The sequence below is a fragment of the Salvelinus fontinalis genome, chromosome 2, assembly GCF_029448725.1.
Source record: "Salvelinus fontinalis isolate EN_2023a chromosome 2, ASM2944872v1, whole genome shotgun sequence".
In the NCBI taxonomy this organism is placed as follows: domain Eukaryota; kingdom Metazoa; phylum Chordata; class Actinopteri; order Salmoniformes; family Salmonidae; genus Salvelinus; species Salvelinus fontinalis.
In genome coordinates, this window is record NC_074666.1 from 85,375,446 (window position 1) to 85,398,714 (window position 23,269).

Sequence of the window (23,269 nt, forward strand, 5' to 3'; positions counted from 1 at the left end):
TATGGGAGTGGGGAAACTAACTTACAACTCTATGGGGGTGGGGCTACTAACTTACAACTCTATGGGGTGGGGCTACTAACTTACAACTCTATGGGAGTGGGGAAACTAACTTACAACTCTATGGGGGTGGGGAAACTAAGTTACAACTCTATGGGGGTGGGGAAACTAACTTACAACTCTATGGGAGTGGGGAAACTAACTTACAACTCTATGGGGGTGGGGCTACTAACTTACAACTCTATGGGGGTGGTGCTACTAACTTACAACTCTTTGGGGGTGGGGCTACTAACTTACAACTCTATGGGGGTGGGGAAACTAACTTAAAACTCTATGGGGGTGGGGCTACTAACTTACAACTCTATGGGGGTGGGGATACTAACTTACAACTCTATGGGAGTGGGGCTACTAACTTACAACTCTATGGGGGTGGGGCTACTAACTTACAACTCTATGGGAGTGGGGCTACTAACTTACAACTCTATGGGGGTGGGGCTACTAACTTACAACTCTATGGGAGTGGGGCTACTAACTTACAACTCTATGGGAGTGGGGAAACTAACTTACAACTCTATGGGAGTGGGGCTACTAACTTACAACTCTATGGGGGTGGGGCAACGAAATTACAACTCTATGGGAGTGGGGCTACTAACTTACAACTCTATGGGAGTGGGGCTACTAACTTACAACTCTATGGGGGTGGGGCAACTAACTTACAACTCTATGGGAGTGGGGCTACTAACTTACAACTCATAGGGAATTGGGGCTACTAACTTACAACTCTATGGGGGTGGGGCAACTAACTTACAACTCTATGGGAGTGGGGAAACTAACTTACAACTCTATGGGGGTGGGGCAACTAACTTACAACTCTATGGGAGTGGGGCTACTAACTTACAACTCTATGGGAATGGGGCAACTAACTTACAACTCTATGGGAGTGAGGAAACTAACTTACAACTCTATGGGGGTGGGGCTACTAACTTACAACTCTATGGGAGGGAGGAAACTAACAACTCTATGGGAGGGAGGAAACTAACAACTCTATGGGAGTGGGGCTACTAACTTACAACTCAATGGGAGTGGGGAAACTAACTTACAACTCTATGGGGGTAGGGCTACTAACTTACAACTCTATGGGGGTGGTGCTACTAACTTACAACTCTATGGGAGTGGGGCTACTAACTTACAACTCTATGGGAGTGGGGAAACTAACTTACAACTCTATGGGAGTGGGGCTACTAACTTACAACTCTATGGGGGTGGGGCAACGAACTTACAACTCTATGGGAGTGGGGCTACTAACTTACAACTCTATGGGAGTGGGGCTACTAACTTACAACTCTATGGGGTTGGGGCAACTAACTTACAACTCTATGGGAGTGGGGCTACTAACTTACAACTCTATGGGAGTGGGGCTACTATCTTACAACTCTATGGGAGTGGGGCTATTAACTTCCAACTCTATGGGGGTGGGGCAACTAACTTACAACTCTATGGGAGTGGGGAAACTAACTTACAACTCTATGGGGGTGGGGCAACTAACTTACAACTCTATGGGAGTTGGGCTACTAACTTACAACTCTGTGGGAGTGAGGAAACTAACTTACAACTCTATGGGGGTGGGGCTACTAACTTACAACTCTATGGGAGGGAGGAAACTAACAACTCTATGGGAGGGAGGAAACTAACAACTCTATGGGAGTGGGGCTACTAACTTACAACTCAATGGGAGTGGGGAAACTAACAACTCTATGGGAGTGGGGCTACTAACTTACAACTCTATGGGAGTGGGGCTACTAACTTACAACTCTGTGGGAGTGGGGAAACTAACTTACATCTCTATGGGAGTGGGGCTACTAACTTACAACTCTAAGGGAGTGAGGAAAATAACTTACAACTCTATGGGGGTGGGGCTACTAACTTACAACTCAATGGGAGGGAGGAAACTAACAACTCTATGGGAGTGGGGCTACTAACTTACAACTCAATGGGAGGGAGGAAACTAACAACTCTATGGGAGTGGGGCTACTAACTTATACCTCTATGGGGGTGGGGCTACTAACTTACAACTCTGTGGGAGTGGGGAAACTAACTTACATCTCTGTGGGAGTGGGGAAACTAACTTACATCTCTGTGGGAGTGGGGAAACTAACTTACATCTCTGTGGGAGTGGGGAAACTATGGGGGGCACCTTAAAGCTCTATGGGTCAACTAATATGGTGGGTGGATGGGCACCTGGGTGACACAGTACCCTGGGCAGTATAGTATAGGTAGGCATCTGACAGTGTTGAGGTGGAGTAATGAGAGACGACAGACATCCATGGCATGTTATGTCAACACAAACAGCCTGTCAGTCATTGAGTAGTGGGGAGATTGACTTCTGCGATTGAAGTCATATGTTGATTCAAAATGCTCTGAAATGGGTTTAGTAATGTCTTTGTTACTGTTGTTGTTGGCGCTATCTTAACTTATGGCTTGGTGCCGACTCTGAGAGAGATTGTTTTGAGTGTCTTTCCTTTGGGCGAGGGGATAGTCTTTTCACACAGCCTATTTTCAGTGTAATTGTTTGCAACAGTCTGTGGACAAAGGGAGCACGCTGAGATCCTGTGTCCTCATACTGAAATAATGGGATTCATTTTCCTCTCAGTGGGCTAGAAGGAGGCCACTCCACCCCTACAGCTTTCCAGAAACAGGGAAGAAGAGGGAGGGAACAAGAGACACAGGGGGAGAGAGAGAGAAAGACAGAGGTGGGAAAGGAGAGACACATGGGGGAGAGAGAGAGAAAGACAGAGGTGGGAAAAGAGAGACACAGGGGGAGAGAGAGAGACAGACAGAGGTGGGAAAAGAGAGACACAGGGGGAGAGAGAGAGAGAGACAGACAGAGGGGGGAAAAGAGAGACACAGGGGGAGAGAGAGAGAAAGACAGAGGTGGGAAAAGAGAGACAGCAAAATTGAGAGAACAAAAAATAATAGGGATGAAAAAGATTGTGCAGTAAGGAAGGAGTGAGTGAATAAAATGGAGGAAGAGAGAGAAAGCGAGTGACAGCTGAAGGGAGCACACTGGGGGGAAGCACTGTGCTCTTCATACTGAATAATCAGTGATTGCACTGACACAACTGAGTACTGTACTGATTAGCCTCAGCTTACATTGGGAGACAAGGGCATTAGAGATTCCTCCCATGTTTACCTATAAAGCTACCAGTCAACCCAGTCTCATAACACACTCTCTCTATGTATTATCTCTCTCTCTCTCTCTCTCTCTCTCTCTCTCTCTCTCTCTCTCTCTCTCTCTCTCTCTCTCTCTCTCTCTCTCCAATTCAAATGGCTTTATTGGCTTCTCTCTCTCTCTCTCTCTCTCTCTCTCTCTCTCTCTCTCTCTCTCTCAATTCAATTCAATTCAAATGGCTTTATTGGCTTCTCACACACACACACACACACACACACACACACACACACACACACACACACACACACACACACACACACACACACACACACACACACACACACACACACACACACACACACACACACACACACACACACACACACACACACACACACACACACACACCTCTCTCTCTTGATTCACATGAATGGCTCCCTCTCTGAATTCCCAATCAAAGTATTTTTAGCGTGGAGAGGGGGTTTAGGTGCACTTCGGTGCTCTGGTATTTTTCAAATAACATTGACATTAAAGCTTATTTCCTTGACATGACTCCTGCCAGCACTAGAGAAGAAAGTTCTCTCTTAGCTTGACTTTGTTCTGACACGCCTGAACAGTTCCATTTCCCCGTCTCCCCTGGGGCCCCTTGCATTTCCCAACTTATAACCCAACATCCTTCAAGACCTTCAGGTGCCCTGGTGCACTACACTATCTAATCCATACACTATCTATAGCCCCTTTATCAAACAGGACCCTAGTAGTACTAGTGGCTCTGGCTCATCCATCGACGGTCTATGGATTAAGAAATCACACCAAGATATGGAGGTACACTAATACAACAGTGGAATAGGCTACCTTGTGCAGAAGATCGAGGTGTGGGGTCAGTTAGGTAGGGGCAGTCAGTAGTAGATGATCAGTCTCACTAGAATACAGTACCTGCTGCTGGCCCTTGAGGAAGTCTTCCCTCTTGCCAGTTTTGGTCTTCTCTGTGCTGCTCTGCTGCAGGTGCTTCAGTCTGGAGGCAGCCGAGGAGTGGACTTTACCCACAGCTGAAGAGCTGTTTCCTCCCTGGAGAAGGAGACAAGGAGAGGAGAAGAGGGGAGAGACGTGAGTATTAGTGCCACAGAGCACGAACAGATTTACATTTCATTCCTTTTAATCAGACATATACCAACTCAATAGAAGCTCTCACCCAGTATGCCCGCCGGCTGCTGAAAGCCCTAAGATCAGGGTGCTCACTAAAGCCTCGCTGAAACAACTCCCTGCTATCCGCCCCACTGACTTTCAATATATCGCTACACACTGGCTGCAGAAGATCTGACAAACAGGTGAATATGGAAATGGGAAATTCAAAGTGGTGTTGCTCAGCATGGCTGCACCGGGGGCTCCATCATATGATGTCGTCGGCTCACCCATTTTCTCTGCCTCTAATATGCAAAAAGCAAATACGCACTCACTCACTCCAACACGCACATCCTATCTACTCCCCAACCTCCTCCATACACGCACATTGGCTAAGAGGAAAGGCAGTGCTAATGATTACAGGAGACGGAGCGCCCAGTATGGTATGCTAATATGAATCATTCAGGGGTAGAGTAGGGAACCTGGGTGAAGGATCTGATTGGCCTAATGAGACCCAGTTAAAGGCAGTGGTGGTTACAGTACTAAGGGTGATGCAACAAGGCGGGGAAAACGCTGCAACTCCACACCAACCCCACGTCAAGCCCACGTCAAGCCCACGTCAAGCCCACGTCAAGCCCACGTCAAGCCCACGTCAAGCCCACGTCAAGCCCACGGGACCTGTTTCTCCAGCTGAACGGCCGAGAGGAGAAATGGTCCCTGACAGTCAAGCCCCACTGTGGCTTGGCACTCCACTGCAGTTGGACTGAGTGTCAGCCTATCTAGACACTGAGACAACATGGTGGTCCATGCTACACTCTACCTCTTCACCTGTCTATCTCTAACTCTCCATCTATCATCATTATTCAACCATGTATTTCATTTTGGGAGCTTTTACAAGGAGCGTTGACCTAAAGGTGAAATGACAAACTCCGACTCCCAGCATGCAATGAGCCCTCCGAGGTCTGGTCTGCCCTATGCTAATGATTTACTATGGGATAATGAAAACAACAGTGTGTGTCTGTATTCAGTTTCAGACCAATTTGTAAACAAGTCTCAACGTTTCGATTGTCGATTAAGCCGAAAGAAAGTTCAAGGTAAAGCTATAATAGTTGAGGATGCGGGTAACTGGTAATTGATTACAGAGACGGGAGAAGTAGCAAAGGACAAAGAGAAGACAAGACAAAGGCGTGAAGAGAGGGGGGAAATAAGGAGGGGAGAGAAAGAGAAATGACAGTTTATTGCAGCAGAGATTGGACTTGCCCTGGTTTACAGAGTAGAAACAGAAGATCAATGAAAAGACAATGAACAACCCGTCTCCAAGTGGACAGTAGCCCCACATGACTAATCACAGTACAGAGAAGGAGAGCATCTGCTGCAGGCCCCTTGGAGTTGAACAGATTTAAGATTTTAAACATTCTGTTTGGACTGCCAAAATCTACCCGTTTTCACAGGGAGCAGACAACAGATTACTTCTACGTGGGAATTGGCAGGTTGAGAGCAGGTTGAGGTTGTGAGGTATAACTCCATGTGAGGTTGGTATGTTATGTGCAGTCAGATTCCCTCTGAAGTGAATAGGAGGAAGACAAGATAAAGCCTCAGCTTGAAACAGCAACCCCAACACTTAAAGCCAAAAAGACAGAAGAGAATAAAGAGAAGTGAGTGCATGCCCTCTAAAGAGCAGAGTCTATGCAGGGGTGCATGTTATAGACCTTGGTCATCGTGGCAGGAGTGTAGGAGGGTTTGGGCTTGGGTGGGACTGGGGGCTTCTTGGTCTCTGAGGTGATGGTACCAGGCGTCTGGGCTGGGTCTGGAGCCTCCGACAAGGCAGTGTCAGTGGGGAGTGTGCGGTTGGAGAGATGCACTGTGGTGGGGTGGCCACTGAGCTCCAGCAGGGTGTTCTCCAGCTCGCGGATGGTTTCATCCAGGCTGTCCAGCCTGCTGTAGGTGCTGCTCCTAATGTCCTCTCCCTGCTTCCAGGGGTTCAGTCCCTGTTCTTCCCTGGCCTGGCTCTCCTTACAACCTGCAGACCCTTTGGGTTTCACTGCTGCTTCTGCAGAGTCCTGACTGGGCTCCGGAAGGGTGGCTAGAATGCTCTTCGTTCCAGTGCTGTGAGGGAGTGTCAGGTTCCTGGCCCCTGTCTCCACCCCTCTCCTCAGAGCCTCTCTCAGAGAGTCCTGCTGCTCAGGAGCGAGAGTTATCCTGGAACCCAGGGTACTGAGGCTGCTGCTCAGGCTGCTGTGAGAAGAACCTGCTCTGGTTTTGGGGTCCACCTTGGATGACCCTGTGTCCTCCTCCCTGCCCAGCAGTAACTGCAGCTTCCTGTAGGCCTCTCTGACCGTCACAGTCTCCCTGAATAGTACCAGTAGTGGAGCCCCACACAGACGGGTTTCAGTGCTTCCCTCTGAAGGCTGAGGTGGGATGGTGAGTGTCTGTAGAGCCTCTCCCCAGGTCCTGCTGAGCTTCTGGGTCTCTGAGGGTGACATCACCATCACCTCCAGCTCAGTCAGCACCAAGGACAGCTCCTCTCTCTCCTCCCTCTCTTCCTCCTTCTCAAAGGACTCCAGGATTCTCAGCTCCCCCCGCCGAGAAGGCTTCCTCTGGGGCTGGCTGACGGGATCCTTCCCCTTAGAGACCTCCTGGATCTGGGAGACTGTCTGGGGAGGAGCAGTCTGGCTCCGGGACTGGTCCACTGTTGGGGACATCTGATGGTCCTGTGTCAAGTCTCTGACAAAGCCTTCTGAGGGAGAGAGTAAAACTGACACGTACTCTGTCAGCCCAATCCGGGGGACAGGAGAGAAGGATGGACCAGGAAGGGCCATGCTCTGTGCCTGTTAAACAAAATGGGTGAATAGAAGGAATATTCCATCATACATTCAATAAGATAAAATAGGATTGTTTTCTGAACAGTGTAATGGTAATTGACTGGTTCTAAAATACTTCTCATTAGGGCACTAACCTGTGAGTGTGATGCCAGTATGCTGGCAGTGCATTCTGAGCTGCCCTGCTTCCACTGTATGCCAGAGCAGTCCAACGATGCTCTAGACAGCTGGTAGACACAGTGTAGAGTTTCACAACTGCTCACGCACGCACGCACGCACGCACGCACGCACACTCACACACACACACACACACATACACACACACACACACACACACACACGTGCACGAACACACACAAACACACGTACACAAGCCCTCACACACACACTTGCACACTATAACACGCACGCACATCCATGCACTTCAGAGCACTGCAACCAACACAGAGAGTGACTAGTCACAGGAGTGTTTGTGTGTAAGGAAGAGTGATCACTCCATCAGGGTGTGAGTGTGTGTTGGTATAGGGTGTGTGTGTCGTCTGGAGACAGTGTGTTTAGGGGTGTGTTCTGGTAGTGTAGAACAAGGGGAGTGCTGGACCAAAGGGCTACATTTAAAACAATAGTACAAACTCCTTTACTTTCCCTACAGCACCAAGCAGAATAGGGTCAGTGTACAGTCGGTGTGCTGGTGACCAGCTGCTGTGTTTGACAGGAGACCCTGTGGAGAGCACTCTGCAGGTAGAGATAAAAGGTGAGGATGGGACGGTGTACTCTGGGAGGGGTGTAGAGATCAGGGATGGAACATGGGACTGTGTATTTGAGGGAGGGGGTAGAGTGGTGGAAGTGTTAGTTCGAGGAGGAAGGTGAGGGCAGTCTCAGGAAGCAGCAGTCCACACAAGCCCTCGCAAGGTCAGGGAGGGCGTTACCTTGGTGCCCGGGGCCCCTGGGGGCCATAGGTCAAGGCTGGAGGGGGGCACGCTGGTCCTGCTGCGGGGGGCACTGGGCAGGGACAGGGGAGGGGGGTGGCTGAGCCTGAGGGGGGCTCTCTGAAACAGCTGGCCAGGGGAAGGGTAGGAGGGAGGGGAGGGGAGGGGAGAGTTGAAATAATGTAAATAATGGTTAAATTAGGATAAGTTATCCATGATATCAAGATCAATTATTATAACGGGTCTATCAAAAATTACAGTAAAAAAAAAAAAAATCTGTCCAATTTATTGCTTCACTAAGTGGCCAGCAGGGCATCAGAAAGACAAACACACAACTCAACGCTTCACTTAGGTCCACGTGGCCAGGCTGGGTTGGTCTGTGAGCTCTGGGTGACACTCTGTGTGTGTGTGTGACTAAGCTGTGTGATCAGCAGTAATCTGGGCCCACAGTGAATGGACTCTCTGTCTCAGTGAGGAGGCCTGGGGTGTGGAGGACATATGGCACCTGCTACTTTGACCTGACCATCCTCTCTAACACGCCAAGCAGCCAGCTAATGAGGCCTACAACGGTCGTGAGTGTGTATGTGTGTGTGTGTGTGTGTGTGTGTGTGTGTGTGTGTGTGTGTGTGTGTGTGTGTGTGTGTGTGTGTGTGTGTGTGTGTGTGTGTGTGTGTGTGTGTGTGTGTGTGTGTGTGTGTGTGTGTGTGTGCGCGTGTAGCTACAAGCTCTAGGCAAAATTAGGGAAGCAGAGGACGTGTCGTTTTTCAGTAACATTTCCCATTCCGTCCACCCTTCCCTAAATTCCTTCAGGGACCACCTCCTAATACTATATAAACTCTGCAAACACTATTAATCCACTATTTCTGAAGCTGGTATACCAGTACCTCCAGTTCAGCAGCGATCTTGTCCTCCTCTCCCTCTTCCTTGTCTCCAGAGGCGAGGGTGGGAGGGGTGGATGCAGGACGCGGGTTTTCAGACACCGTCCGTCGCAGCTTCACATAGGGCTTCTGTGCTTCTGCCTCCTCCACCTCCGACTTTTACACACATACATAGTGGAGATCAGAAACTAGGCAGGAGGTGCGTGTGTGTGTGTGTGTGAATATACATCCATGCCTCATGCTCTGTCACCTTCATGCTCTTGCCGGGGATAAGGGTCTCTCCGCTGCGGGTGATCAGGCCAGCCGGGGATGATGGGAAGCTGCGTCGAGGTGGCGGGGGAGGGGGCGACTTTGAGGGCTTCTCTGTACGATAGCGAGTCACTGTCAGCTGCTCTGCATCTGTGGCAGGCAGGGCAGTACCATGGGCACCCGTTAGAGAACCGGACACAGTACCTTCATACTGGCACCACAGCCGACACCGACACATTCATGAGCTGAGTGTGTGACAAAACACTGCTTCCCATCAGTACATCAAAAAACAAACAACGCTCTACTGTTTCCTCTGTTGGGTGAGGAGAGGTCTGATGTATCCTTACCGGAAGCACGTCTGGAGCCAGGTTCCTTCCCCGAGAGCTTGTGTGTGGCGTGCTGGGGCTTGGTAGGGCGTTGCTCTGGGGTCCCTCCCCCACTCTGGGGGGTCTGAGACTGGGAGGGTGTGTTGAAGGAGGGCTTGTTGATCTGCTTGGCGGCAAAGTCCAGGTCTGGGATGGCCTTCATCAGCTCAGCCTGGGTCTCCTCCAGCAGACGGTTGATGTCTTGAGCACTGTACTGGGTCAGACTAGCCCGCTTCTCCTCCCAGTCCCGCTCTGCTGCCTGGGGAGGGGGAGCCATAGAGAGATATAGCACAGTGAGGGATATTGTATACACACACACACACACACACACACACACACACACACACACACACACACACACACACACACACACACACACACACACACACACACACACACACACACACACACACACACACACACACACACACACACCACAGGAGGTTGGTGGCACCTTAATTGGGGAGGACGGGTTTGTGGTAATGACTGGAGAGGAATCAGTGGAATGGTATCAAATACATCAAACACGTGTCTCCATGTGTTTGATACCATTCCATTGGCTCCGTTCCAGCTCTTATTATGAGCCGTCCTCCCCTCAGCAGAACCCACTGACACTCACTCACACATGTGCAGACATCCACACTTGTAGGCTCACTCATGCCTACGCACACTCTCCTCCAAAACCTATACATACTGTATCATCATACCAATGCTACACTAGGACAACTACAGATGAAACACTAGAATGGAGTAACAGAAGGGTTTCTTACCAGTCGAACCTCCACAGACACAGCCTTATCAGCGGCTGCGCGGTTGGCCAGCTCTTCCAGGGCCCGGCCCTTGTGAGGCACAGGGGGAGGATTGTCCCTGTGAGGGCCAGAGGAGGGCTGGCTGTGTCCGTGACTGTGACTATGGCTGTGGCTGGAGTGGGGGCTCCAGTTAGACAGGCTACTGACGCCCCTCAGGTCACTGAGGTTGAGAGGGGGGCTGGTGGGCATGTCAAAGTCAGAACTCCTACGCAAGTCCTCACTGCTGTGCTTGGGGAAGTCCTCCTGCTTCTTCCATACGCCCTCGTTCACTTGCCTGACCACACAAACACAGCCAATGTCAGGCGATGCCAGTAACGTCTGTATATCTGCCATTATGTGGTCAGTGCTGGTGGGCTGTGGCTAGACAATGCAGGCTCTGAGTTACACATCGTTCATGTACCTGTGATGTTGGATCAGTGTCAATGTTTCACTGATGGTCAGTGTGCTGGGTCGTACCTGCGCATGGCGGTCAGTGTGTTGGGTCGTACCTGCGCATGGCGGTCAGTGTGTTGGGTCGTACCTGCGCATGGCGGTCAGTGTGTTGGGTCGTACCTGCGCATGGCGGTCAGTGTGTTGGGTCGTACCTGCGCATGGCGGTCAGTGTGTTGGGTCGTACCTGCGCATGGCGGTCAGTGTGTTGGGTCGTACCTGCGCATGGCGGTCAGTGTGTTGGGTCGTACCTGCGCATGGCGGTCAGTGTGTTGGGTCGTACCTGCGCATGGCGGTCAGTGTGTTGGGTCGTACCTGCGCATGGTGGTCAGTGTGTCAGTGACGCTCTTGCAGCGTTTCAGCAGGGCGTCCAGTCTGTGTGGCTCCTCCTTCAGGAACTTGACCGCTTCCACCTCCACCCTCAACACCACCCGCATCTTACTCTGCAGACTGGGGAACTGGTCTGGAGGGAGACATGGAGAGAGAGGGGACACTACATCTTACTCTGCAGACTGGGGAACTGGTCTGGAGGGGGACAGGGAGAGAGAGGGGACACTACATCTTACTCTGCAGACTGGGGAACTGGTCTGGAGGGAGACATGGAGAGAGAGGGGAACTACATCTTACTCTGCAGACTGGGGAACTGGTCTGGAGGGAGACATGGAGAGAGAGGGGACACTACATCTTACTCTGCAGACTGGGGAACTGGCCTGGAGGGAGACATGGAGAGAGAGGGGACACTACATCTTACTCTGCAGACTGGGGAACTGGTCTGGAGGGGGACAGGGAAAGAGAGGGGACACTACATCTTACTCTGCAGACTGGGGAACTGGTCTGGAGGGGGACAGGGAAAGAGAGGGGACACTACATCTTACTCTGCAGACTGGGGAACTGGTCTGGAGGGAGACAGGGAGAGAGAGGGGACACTACATCTTACTCTGCAGACTGGGGAACTGGTCTGGAGGGGGACAGGGAGAGAGAGGGGACACTACATCTTACTCTGCAGACTGGGGAACTGGTCTGGAGGGGGACAGGGAGAGAGAGGGGACACTACATCTTACTCTGCAGACTGGGGAACTGGTCTGGAGGGAGACAGGGAGAGAGAGGGGACACTACATCTTACTCTGCAGACTGGGGAACTGGTCTGGAGGGGGACAGGGAGAGAGAGGGGTCACTACATCTTCACATCTCAGGAGTTACAACGGGAGTCTGATTCTGAGAGCGGTGATTGTGATGTCTGTATGTTTGAGACTGATGTGTGTCTGTGATTGACTATCTAAGTCAGCTCCCTACAGTGTGTCTGTGAGTGATGAGTGTATCAGACCATGTCAGTGTGCCTGTGAGTGATCAGTGTATCAGACCGTGTCAGTGTGCCAGGGAGTGATCAGTGTATCAGACCGTGTCAGTGTGCCTGTGAGTGATCAGTGTATCAGACTCACAGGAGGTTGGTGTCCCCTTAATTGGGGAGAACGGGCTCGTGGTAATGGCTGGAACGGAATTAGTGGAATGGTATCAAATACATCAAACACATGGTTGCCAGGCGTTTGATGCCATTCCATTTGCTCCGTTCCGGCCATTATTACGAGCTGTTAACAGCCTCCTGTGATGAGACCCTGTCAGTGTGTCTGTGAGTGATCAGTGTATCAGACTGTGTCAGTGTGTCTGTGAGTGATCAGTGTATCAGACCGTGTCAGTGTGTCTGTGAGTGATCAGTTTATCAGACCGTGTCAGTGTGTCTGTGAGTGATCAGTGTATCAGACCCTGTCAGTGTGTCTGTGAGTGATCAGTGTATCAGACCCTGTCAGTGTGTTTGTGAGTGATCAGTGTATCAGACCGTGTCAGTGTGTCTGTGAGTGATCCGTGTATCAGGGAGTGACTTACTCTTGAGCTCTGTGAGTGTCTCTCCTAGTTTCCTCAGAAGCGAGGCCTTCTCCTCCAGCTCCTGAACCGTCACCAGTTTGTGATTGACAGACGAACCCTTCTGGATATCCTCCACTGACTTCTCCAGGTCACTGGAGAGACAACACAGGAGAGACGTGTCAACACAAGGCCTTCACAGTTAACATGAAAACGTTCATGTTATGAAGACTGTAATGTTCTACTGAGAACACTGTGGTGTGTGTGTCGAAGCGAGAGAACCACGAGGCCGACGGAGAGACATACACACAGTCTGGACACACACATGTACACACGAACGCTGGCACACACACACACACACACACACACACACACACACACACACACACACACACACACACACACACACACACACACACACACACACACACACACACACACACACAAGCTGACGAAGCAAAACCACTAATGAAAATCCAACTTAATGATGTCAAGTAAATCAGCCTGAAGCCATACGGCCAATCAAAATGGTATGAATATTTAAATGAAATAAAATGGCTATTAGCAACGGTTAATAACAAGCCTAGATTAACAGCGATGATCTAACGAGGCAAATGATTCATTCAACAATGTCCACTCGTATAAAGTTACACACTCTGCTAAGCCAGGCAGTGTCTGGGTAACGCATGGGGATTGTTTGTGTTGCCAGTAGGATGGCCTGTATTACTGCCTTAGTACAACCATATTATTATCATAGGACCTCCTTAGAACCTCAATGATCTTAATGACCTACAAAAAAGAACAATAATAATAATCATGTGAATAGATTTTGTCAATCAGTCAGTTAGTCAGTCAGTCAATCAGTCAATCAGTCAGTTAACCAGTCATTCAACAAACTAAATCTTAATCAAGGAATGATCCCGTGATCAGGTGAGTTACTGACTGGAGCTGCTGGATGATAAACTCCTCCTCGTTGAGGTACTTGAGTCTCTCCTCTTCCACCAGGAGGCGCTGTCGCTGCAGAGGGTCCTCCTGCTTCCTCAGAGCGTCACTCACACGCACATTCAGCTCCTTCTCCGTTCTTTTCAGCAGCGTCTTCACACTATCCTGGTTCTGGAGCTGCGCACACACACACACACACACACACACACACACACACACACACACGCACGCACGCACGCACGCACGCACGCACGCACGCACGCAAACACACACACACAATCCTGAATGGTTAAACAAGATTATATTGTGTACCTAATAGTGTTCTGAATGATAGTCCTTGTAGCAGAAATCAGTGTATCCAAATTGTGAAGGTAATAGATGTTACAGGTGTCTGAGGTCATTCAGTAGGGAATTCTGCAGATCATTAATGGTACACATCTGCTGCAATACAATAGGCCTCCCTCTGGATTTGATATCTAACACCTAAGGTGGTCCTGCCCAGAGCAGTAAGTAGCTTGTAGAGGTCAAGATAACAATGGAATCACAGTGACAACATCCTGCTATTAGCATACCATCAGGCAGTTGTGCTATTAGCAATAAGCAAAGGTTTTTTCTGGACCAAAAATGTTCCTGCAATTGGATACATTTTTCAACAGAGCTGACAGAATATTTTGCAGCGTGAAAGCTAATTTCCTGCAATTCTACTCTTTGCCTTGGCTAATTCTGTGTTCTTATGCTCAAACATTAAAACAAAATCAATGGGACCCCAATCAGGGCCCCTGAGCATGTATCCTGTGTGTCTGGTAGGTAATGCAGACATGCAAAAACTACCCCTAAATTCATTGTTTGATTATATTGGTTTCATTGAATTAGCTTTTATTTTTGTGATTTTTAGTTCTAAAATATTATATTATTAGAAAATATATGGGTAAAACAAATAAAGTTAATTCCTTGGTGTGGCGGCAACAATTGCCCAGTGGCTGCTGCCAAATGAACACATGGGAGACACTGGTGTGTGTTTGTCTGTGAACAGTACTGCCCTGCCCTTGACTGGTGTGTTCTTTTTTTGACCTTGTCTGTCTAATAATGGGGATGCATTGCCTTGTCCATGAGTTTGTACCTCCACGTTGTGTGTATCTCTGTGTGTGTGTGTGTGTAACAGTATAGCTTCCGTCCCTCTCCTCACCCCTCCCTGGGTTCAAACCAGGGACCCTCTGCACACATCGTCAACAGCCACCCTCGAAGCATCGTTACCCATCGCTCCACAAAGGCCGAGGCCCTTGCAGAGCAAGGGCAACAACTACTTCAAAATCTCAGAGTGAGTGACGTCACCGATTGAAACGCTATTAGCGCGCACCACCGCTAACTAGCTAGCCATTTCACATCGGTTACATGTGCGTGTGTGTGTGTGTGTGTGAGAGAAAGAGTGTGTGTGTTTGTGTCCTTGAGTGCTTTGCGGGCATTCTGATGCGCCAGCGCTCCTGTCTGAGCCAACCTGTCTGAGCCAACCTGTCTCCCCTGCTAACAGAATGTGATTAGCTGATGACGGAACCCATCAATGTGCTGTGTGTGTGTGTGTGTGTGTGTGTGTGTGTGTGTGTGTGTGTGTGTGTGTGTGTGTGTGTGTGTGTGTGTGTGTGTGTGTGTGTGTGTGTGTGTGTGTGTGTGTGTGTGTGTGTGTGTGTGTGTGTGTGTGTGTGTGTGTGTGTGTGTGTGTGTGTGTGTGCGCGTGTGTGTCTCACTCAGAGAAAAATAAGGTTCACACACAGGCAGAAAACAGCAGGGTTTCCAGTTAGAGAATTGCACTAGTAGGACCTCTAAATCCTACTGCAAAGCACTCAATCAAAATTCAATACACATCCAGAACTATGAATGAACTCTGTCTACTGAGATGAAAGCACCTGCTTAGCAAGGGAAATTAATAATGGATTGCTTTTATGTTCCAGGGAATCAAACTGAACAACAGTATAAACAATGTGCTCTGCAGCATTACTTCTGATTTGACCCAATAGAAGCAATACATTAAAACCCCATGTATTCTGATCCAGCCACAGCAGTCACAATAAAAACATTTATACTCTCTTTCTGTTTCTTTCTCTGCATTACGGTACCTCTACCACGTTCACCCTTCCTCTCCCTTCTCTCTCTCGCTCTACATAATTCATGAGCATCATATATTATTCAGGCCTGGGGCCGTCTCCATGGGCAACGGGGCGGGTCAGAGGTTAGGAGTTGGGCTCACACACAGGTAAATGACTGAGATGAGTGCTACTCTCTAGTCCCACTGTGCTGCATTTGGCTTCCATTTACCACTTTACTCCTCTCCACCTGTGTCTTCTGCCCTCAGAACAGCCTCAACTCGTCAGGGCGTGGTCTCTAGAAGGTGTCGAAAGCGTTCCACAGGGATGCTGCACCCGTTGACTCCAATAGTTCCCACAGTTGTGTCAAGTTGGCTGGATGTCCTTTGGGTGGTGGACCTTTGTTGAACACATGGGAAACTGTTGAGCGTGAAAAGCCCTGCAGCATTGCAGTTCTTGACACAAACCGGTGCACCTGGTACCTACAGTACTACAATAGCCCGTTCAAAGGCACTTCTTTTGTCTTGCCCATTCACCCTCTGAATGGCACACACACACAATCCATGTCTCAATCGTCTCAAGGCCGAACAATCCTTCTTTAACCTGTCTCCTCCCCTTCATCTACACTGATTGAAGTGGATTTAACAGGTGACATCAATAAGGGATCATAGCTTTCACCTGGATTCACCTGGTCAGTCTGTGTTGTGGAAAGAGCAAGTATTCATAATGTTTTGTATACTCAGTGTATTCTTTCTCCAACAATAAATCCCACCCCTAAAACCCAGTTCCTCATCCGGAAGAGAGTTGATGCAGGTACTGCTGCTGTGCCTCTCTGTGAGCACCAGTTGTATGTTGAGGAAATCGCAGGCTATAAAACTACAAAACCCAGGAGTCATGAGCCATTGAGCTGGGCCCTAGGGAGAGTTTAACAATGCATGAAGTGGACTGGACCACTGTTATGTTTCATAAACTCTCTCTAAAGGAAGAGACAGACAGGGCAGACTGTTAAACGGCCCTGCGCTGTCCCTAAATCACATACGCCATATCCTCTACACGTCTTCATTTCTTTTCCCCACTGATCTGATGTGTTAGAGCAACCCCCCCCCCCCCCCTCCAGAGAGTTAAGACACAGACAGGGCCATTCTCTTCTCTCCTCAGCCTGTAACCATGGTACCGCAGGGAGTCACAGGGAAAACGTTGAATGGTTTCATTTCTTTCCATTATCTGATGCTGCGTCCGTCTTCACAGGGATATCCACTAGGCCAGGGTCTTAAGGACCACGGCTTCAAACTCTTAGCACCAACACATACGACAACTTTAATCTTCCGTTGTCTCGCAAAGCATACTATGACCTAAATGTGTTAAAGAAGGAGAGTAGGCTCAGTCGTTTTCACCTGCATCTTGCGGAGCTGGGAGAGTTGTTTGCCCAGGTCGGTGGCGTTCTGCTGCAGGGCGTGGAGGTGAAGCTGCATCTGCAGCCGGGTGACGGTGGTGACCTGGCTGTCTCCGGAGGGAGGGGGGGGCATCAGAGCCAGCGGGGCCGACGGCGTCAGAGCTGACAATCACAGGACACAACACAGCTTATGAGGAAGTCAGAGGAAACTGGGTTAATTACAATGCTGTGTATATAAAGACATCTGACACACAACAGCAGATACATGCATGCACGCACACACACAAAGTTCCACACGCAGTCTTGGGAGCACAGGTAAAGGATCCCAGCTCAGTTCCTGGACAGAGGTAGACTGAAACGAACAGAGAGAGAGCCTGTTGATGGTGCGAGGAGAATATCCTTCTGAATCTCAGGTATATGAACATCCAAATAGACCCAGAAGGGCCCAACAACACAAGACCAGAGACGGGGGGGGGGGGGGGGGGGGGGGGGATTATAGGCAGCCAAAGGGTACATAAGAGAAGAGACACACCAATATCGGAGATGTGACAACACCAGACACCCACCCAGGGGCAGAGAGATGAGAGGAGAAATAGAAGAGAAGAGGAGAAGAGTGAAACTACCTTTCCGCTTCAGCCGTCCAGCTGTAATACAGGAGCAGTGAGCCAGTTACCAAAGAAAAAGAGAGAAGAGAGAGTGGAGGAAAATTGGGAGTAATCTTCAAGGTTTAAATTGCCAGAGGCAAATGAGGACCCCTGGACACTTACTCTATCGACTATTGCTGAGAGAAAAATGGCTAATTTAACAGCTTTATTTTCGGGTGTTATTTCATGTCAAGGAGAGGCATTAAAGGCAGGCGTGTCCTTTCGCTGGCCCTTTGATGGTCTGGCCATTGAACAGCAAGTCTATGTAGACTCACTCATGCTAAACGGAGGCATTAGGAACAGGAGAAGAAAGAGATATGGAGAGAGAGAGAGGGAGGGAGTGAGAGAATAGAGAAATAAAACAGAAGAAGAAAGGGAAGGAAATGTGAGAGTAAGAGAGAGATATTAGAGGAAGCAGGGACAGAGGGATGGGTTTGTATCTAGGCTGCGGGTTGAGGGAGATGTCAATCTATGTCTGTTGAGGTTTAAAGACCAGTAGCCATCTTATCTGTTCAAATAACTGATCTATGCCTGGCCCAGTGGGTAAATGGACACGAGAACTAAGCTCAACCTGAACTATTGTAAATGGTTAGCAGGACAGGACTAAAAGATCAAACTAAAACTATATTCACCTCAATGTAGTTTGGGCTAGAACTTTACGTGTAGTACTCACTTCCAGTGGCGGAGCCGTCGCTGTTGGATTCGGTCTTCTCGCTGGAAGAGAAAGGGAAGGGCCGTGAGAACTCCGAGCCCTGGTCCGGAGGGCAGCCCGCCATCATGCAGAGACGCAGTAGGCCGCATCTGAGGATCAACCAGGGCCACAGGGCAAGGCAATTACAGTGCTAATGCCAACACCTGTACTATACTTACGCATTATGTACTTATACTACAGAGTGCTTTATACTGTCCACAGGGCAAGGTCATTATTACCAGCCAATTACAGTGCTAATGCCAACACCTGTAATATAATCATGCACAGTACTACTATACTGCAATAATGTACTTGAACGTATTCTGGTCTATTAAACAACGATATAGTATCCTGAGACCAGTTATGTATTTCTGTGCTCGTCCTGTCATGGTCTACTGCTGTAGTAGTATATACAGTTGAAGTCGGAAGTTTACATACACTTAGGTTGGAGTCATTAAAACTTGTTTTTCAACCACTCCACAAATGTCTTGTTAACAAACTATAGTTTTGGCAAGTTGGTTAGGACATCTACTTTGTGCATGACACAAGTCATTTTTCCAACAATTGTTTACAGACAGATTATTTCACTTATAATTCACTGTATCACAATTCCAGTGGGTCAGAAGTTTACATACATCTAATTAGAATCATTCATTTCAAAGCAGGTACAAAAATAATGAAGTTCACATACACTAAGTTGACTGTGCCTTTAAACAGCTTGGAAAATTCCAGAAAAGGATGTCATGGCTTAAGAAACTTCTGACAGGCTAAATGACATAATTTGAGTCAATTGAAGGTATACCTGTGGCGGCCTACCTTCAAACTCACTGAATCTTTGCATGACATCAGGGGAAAATCAAAAGAAATCAGGCAAGACCGCAGAAAAAAAAATTGTAGACCTCCACAAGTCTGGTTCATCCTTGGGAGCAATTTACAAACACCTGAAGGTACCACGTTCATCTGTACAAACAATAGTACGCACGTATGAACACCATGGGACCACGCAGCCGTCATACCGCTCAGGAAGGAGACGCATTCTGTCTCCTAGAGATGAACGTACTTTGGTGCGAAGTGCAAATCAATCCCAGAACAACAGCAAAGGACCTTGTGAAGATGCTGGAGGAAACAGGTATAAAAGTATCTATATCCACAGTAAAACGAGTCCTATATCGACATAAGCTGAAAGGCTGCTCAGCAAGGAGGAAGCCACTGCTCCAAAACCACTATAAAGAAGCCAGACTACGATTCGCACATGGGGACAAAGATCGTACTTTTTAGGGAAATGTCCTCTGGTCTGATGAAACAAAAATAGAACTGTTTGGCCATAATGACCATCGTTATGTTTGGAGGAAAAAGGGAGACGCTTGCAAGCCGAGGGTGGCAGCATCATGTTGTGGGGGTGCTTTGCTGCAGGAGGGACTGGTGCACTTCATAAAATAGATGGCATCATGAGGACAGAAAATTATGTGGATATATTGAAGCAACATCTCAAGACATCAGTCAGGAAGTTAAAGCTTGGTCGAAAATGGGTCTTCCAAATGGACAATGACCCCAAGCATACTTCCAAATTTGTGGCAAAATGGCTTAAGGACAACAAAGTCAAGGTATTGGAGTGGCCATCACAAAGCCTTGACCTCAATCCCATAGAAAATGTGTGGGCAGAACTGAAAAAGCATGTGCGATCAAGGAGGCCTACAAATCTGACTCAGTTACACCAGCTCTGTCAGGAGGAATGGGCCAAAATTCACCCAACTTATTGTGGGAAGCTTGTGGAAGGCTACCCGAAATGTTTGACCCAAGTTAAACAATTTCAAGGCAATGCTACCAAATACTAATTGAGTGTATGTACACTTCTGACCCACTGGGAATGTGATGAAAGAAACAAAAGTTGAAATAAATCATTCTCTTTACTATTATTCTGACATGTCACATTCTTAAAATAAAGTGGTGATCCTAACTGACCTAAGACAGGGAATTTTTACTAGGATTAAATGTCAGGAATTGTGAAAAACTGAGTTTAAATGTATTTGGCTAAGTTGTATGTAAACTTCCGACTTCAACTGTACGTCTATGAATGTCTCTGCGTGTTTGGGATCTTAAGGGGGTCTTACGTGCTGTCACTGTCGGGGGCTTTGGTCAGTACACTCTGAACCAGGCCTGTCAGACTGGCTATCTGTTTCTCCATGGCCTCCATACGATCCAGTCGCTCCAATCGATCCCTGGAGAAAGCCAGCAGGTTAACACACACTGGTCAGTCAGGTTCACTCACACACACACAAACATGGAAGCTTGTGCACCCACACATCACGCAGTGATGTCAAAACATACTAGTATACACTAGAAAACACCTAGCGAAATACACACGTACTGTATGGAGGAAGCATGAAATCTCAAACCACACATATACACATACACACACATACTCACCTGGACTCAGAAGTCTCTCCAGGGAGTGGGGAGCTGTATCCCGGCGCAAACCTGCTCCCGTCCCCTCCCGGCCCGGCCTGCAGGGACAGAGGGTCAGAGCTGGAACTGGGCCTGGACTTGGGGCTCTCCACAAACACGGAAGAGGATGCTGAGTCCTTGCGGAAGGTCTGCCTGACCGGGGAGGCTCGGCTGGGGGAGCTGGAGTACGAGTCCCCCCTGTCCCTCAGCTGCATATCAGGGATCTTCTGCGGGGAGGAGGGGGGCATGCGGTAGCCCATGCCCAGAGTGGCTGAGGAGTAGGAGTCAGAGTAGAGGGGACCTCCAGGCTTGTACAGGGCATCTTCCAGCTCCCCCTGCAGGGCGGCAGCAGAGTAGGTGCTGAGGGAACGCACAGAGCCGCGGCGGTACAGCCCACCGGACACGGGGAAGCTGAAGGGGTCTCCGATGGCGGCCAGCGACTGTGTGGAGGCGATGCTGAGGCGCCCCTCGTGTACCAGGCTGTAGGGGTCGGCGTACAGCCCCTCCTTCACCAGCATCATGTTCTTCCCAGAAACCTCCTCGTCGGGCTTGACGTCGCGGCGCTCCAAGATGGCGCTAGGGGAGGAGGACAGGCCGGCGTTGGGGCCCCCGTGGTGGGAGCCGGCTCCAGGGTGGTGGGAGTGCTGGGGCTGGTGCTGCTGGGGGTGCTGCTGGTGCTGGGAGTGTTGTTGGAGCTGGGGGTGACTACCCGGCCCGGCGAAGGAGGGAGGCCGACCCCCGCTGTAGGACAGACGGGAGCGGGATGGGGAGCCGGATGGGGGCGAGGCAGAGGAGGAGGGCAGGGTGTTGAGGCGGCGGGTGGGGGAGGACTCTCGGGACGTGTACACCAGATCCCTCTGAAACGACATCAGGGGCGGGGGTGGAGGGTAGGTTACCATGGATACTAGTGGATGAAAACACTGTGCTCCCCCTCTGTGCCAGGCTGACAATCAGAGGATAGGAAATCACACTGACAATGGACAGTCTGTGGCAGCCTGGGCTCATCAATGCAATCACAGCATCTTTATAGAAGCTCACATCAAATTCCAGCACACAATCAACTGTGTGATTCAAGTCTATAGTAATGGCTCTATCCAAGAGTACAGTAAGGCTTATAGGATATGGGATTACCTACATGTATTGATTGTCACCTTACAGTGTAATTACTAAGGCTGGAAATGAAAGAGCTTAAAAGAGGGAACCAGTCCAGCCTTATTGTTTCTTTCTTCTCCTTCCACTCGTCCAGGAGAACCACTGAGCTCCATTTAACCAGCCCAACTAAACCCAGTGGATTACAAAGAGCTGGTATTCAACACTTCTCCATATCTGCACATATCCATTTCCTCTCTATTGAAGAGAAGCGAGAGAAAACAGGAGACTAACCCACTCCTGGTTCATGAGAATGAATGTGAGGAATTTTCTCATCCACCACAGGTCCACCTATCGCCCTATCAGACTGGGTGGTCTAATCCTTTTGTATTCTGCATCTCCCACTTTTTCAATTTATCTTTCTCTCCTGTTTATGTATTTCCACAACCTACAGTAATTATCTCTCTCTCCTGTGTATGTATTTCCACAACCTACAGTAATTATCTCTCTCTCCTGTTTATGTATTTCCACAACCTACAGTAATTATCTCTCTCTCCTGTTTATGTATTTCCTCAACCTACAGTAATTATCTCTCTCTCCTGTTTATGTATTTCCACAACCTACAGTAATTATCTCTCTCTCCTGTTTATGTCTTTCCTCAATCTACAGTAATTATCTCTCTCCTGTTTATGTCTTTCCTCAACCTACAGTAATTATCTCTCTCTCCTGTTTATGTCTTTCCTCAACCTACAGTAATTATCTCTCTCCTGTTTATGTCTTTCCACAACCTACAGTAATTATCTCTCTCTCCTGTTTATGCCTTTCCACAACCTACAGTAATTATCTCTCTCTCCTGTTTATGTATTTGCACAACCTACAGTAATTATCTCTCTCTCCTGTTTATGTCTTTCCTCAACCTACAGTAATTATCTCTCTCCTGTTTATGTCTTTCCTCAACCTACAGTAATTATCTTTCTCTCCTGTTTATGTCTTTCCTCAACCTACAGTAATTATCTCTCTCCTGTTTATGTCTTTCCTCAACCTACAGTAATTATCTCTCTCTCCTGTTTATGTCTTTCCTCAACCTACAGTAATTATCTCTCTCTCCTGTTTATGTCTTTCCTCAACCTACAGTAATTATCTTTCTCTCCTGTTTATGTCTTTCCTCAACCTACAGTAATTATCTTTCTCTCCTGTTTATGTCTTTCCTCAACCTACAGTAATTATCTCTCTCTCCTGTTTATGTCTTTCCTCAACCTACAGTAATTACCTCTCTCCTATTTACGTCTTTCCTTAACCTACAGTAGTTATCTCTCTCCTGTTTATGTCTTTCCTCAACCTACAGTAATTATCTCTCTCTCCTGTTT

At 48.6% G+C, this 23,269-nt stretch overlaps 1 protein-coding gene across 13 annotated transcripts in view; it reads right to left on the reverse strand.

Moving 5' to 3' along the window:
- The window catches only part of srcin1a (SRC kinase signaling inhibitor 1a), a 145,844-nt gene that overhangs the window by 9,434 nt on the left and 113,141 nt on the right, over window positions 1–23,269 (reverse strand). For 9 of the 13 annotated variants that reach the window (XR_008755479.1, XM_055891954.1, XM_055891919.1 and 6 more), the window contains 15 exons: window positions 20,796–21,670; window positions 20,480–20,587; window positions 18,351–18,478; window positions 17,657–17,677; window positions 17,035–17,195; window positions 13,564–13,739; window positions 12,645–12,775; window positions 11,079–11,226; window positions 10,296–10,608; window positions 9,508–9,784; window positions 9,162–9,310; window positions 8,918–9,067; window positions 7,245–7,334; window positions 5,998–7,116; window positions 4,103–4,234 (listed from right to left, as the gene is read on the reverse strand). Coding sequence is in view for 12 of the 13 variants with exons in the window: in XM_055891954.1 (XP_055747929.1) it covers window positions 4,103–4,234; window positions 5,998–7,116; window positions 7,245–7,334; window positions 8,918–9,067; window positions 9,162–9,310; window positions 9,508–9,784; window positions 10,296–10,608; window positions 11,079–11,226; window positions 12,645–12,775; window positions 13,564–13,739; window positions 17,035–17,195; window positions 17,657–17,677; window positions 18,351–18,478; window positions 20,480–20,587; window positions 20,796–21,670 (3,978 nt within the window). In the remaining variant the exon portion in view is untranslated. The remainder of the gene's footprint in view (window positions 1–4,102; window positions 4,235–5,997; window positions 7,117–7,244; window positions 7,335–8,917; window positions 9,068–9,161; window positions 9,311–9,507; window positions 9,785–10,295; window positions 10,609–11,078; window positions 11,227–12,644; window positions 12,776–13,563; window positions 13,740–17,034; window positions 17,196–17,656; window positions 17,678–18,350; window positions 18,479–20,479; window positions 20,588–20,795; window positions 21,671–23,269) is intronic. The other 4 variants (XM_055891976.1, XM_055891985.1, XM_055891938.1 and 1 more) reach the window with 4 other exon arrangements.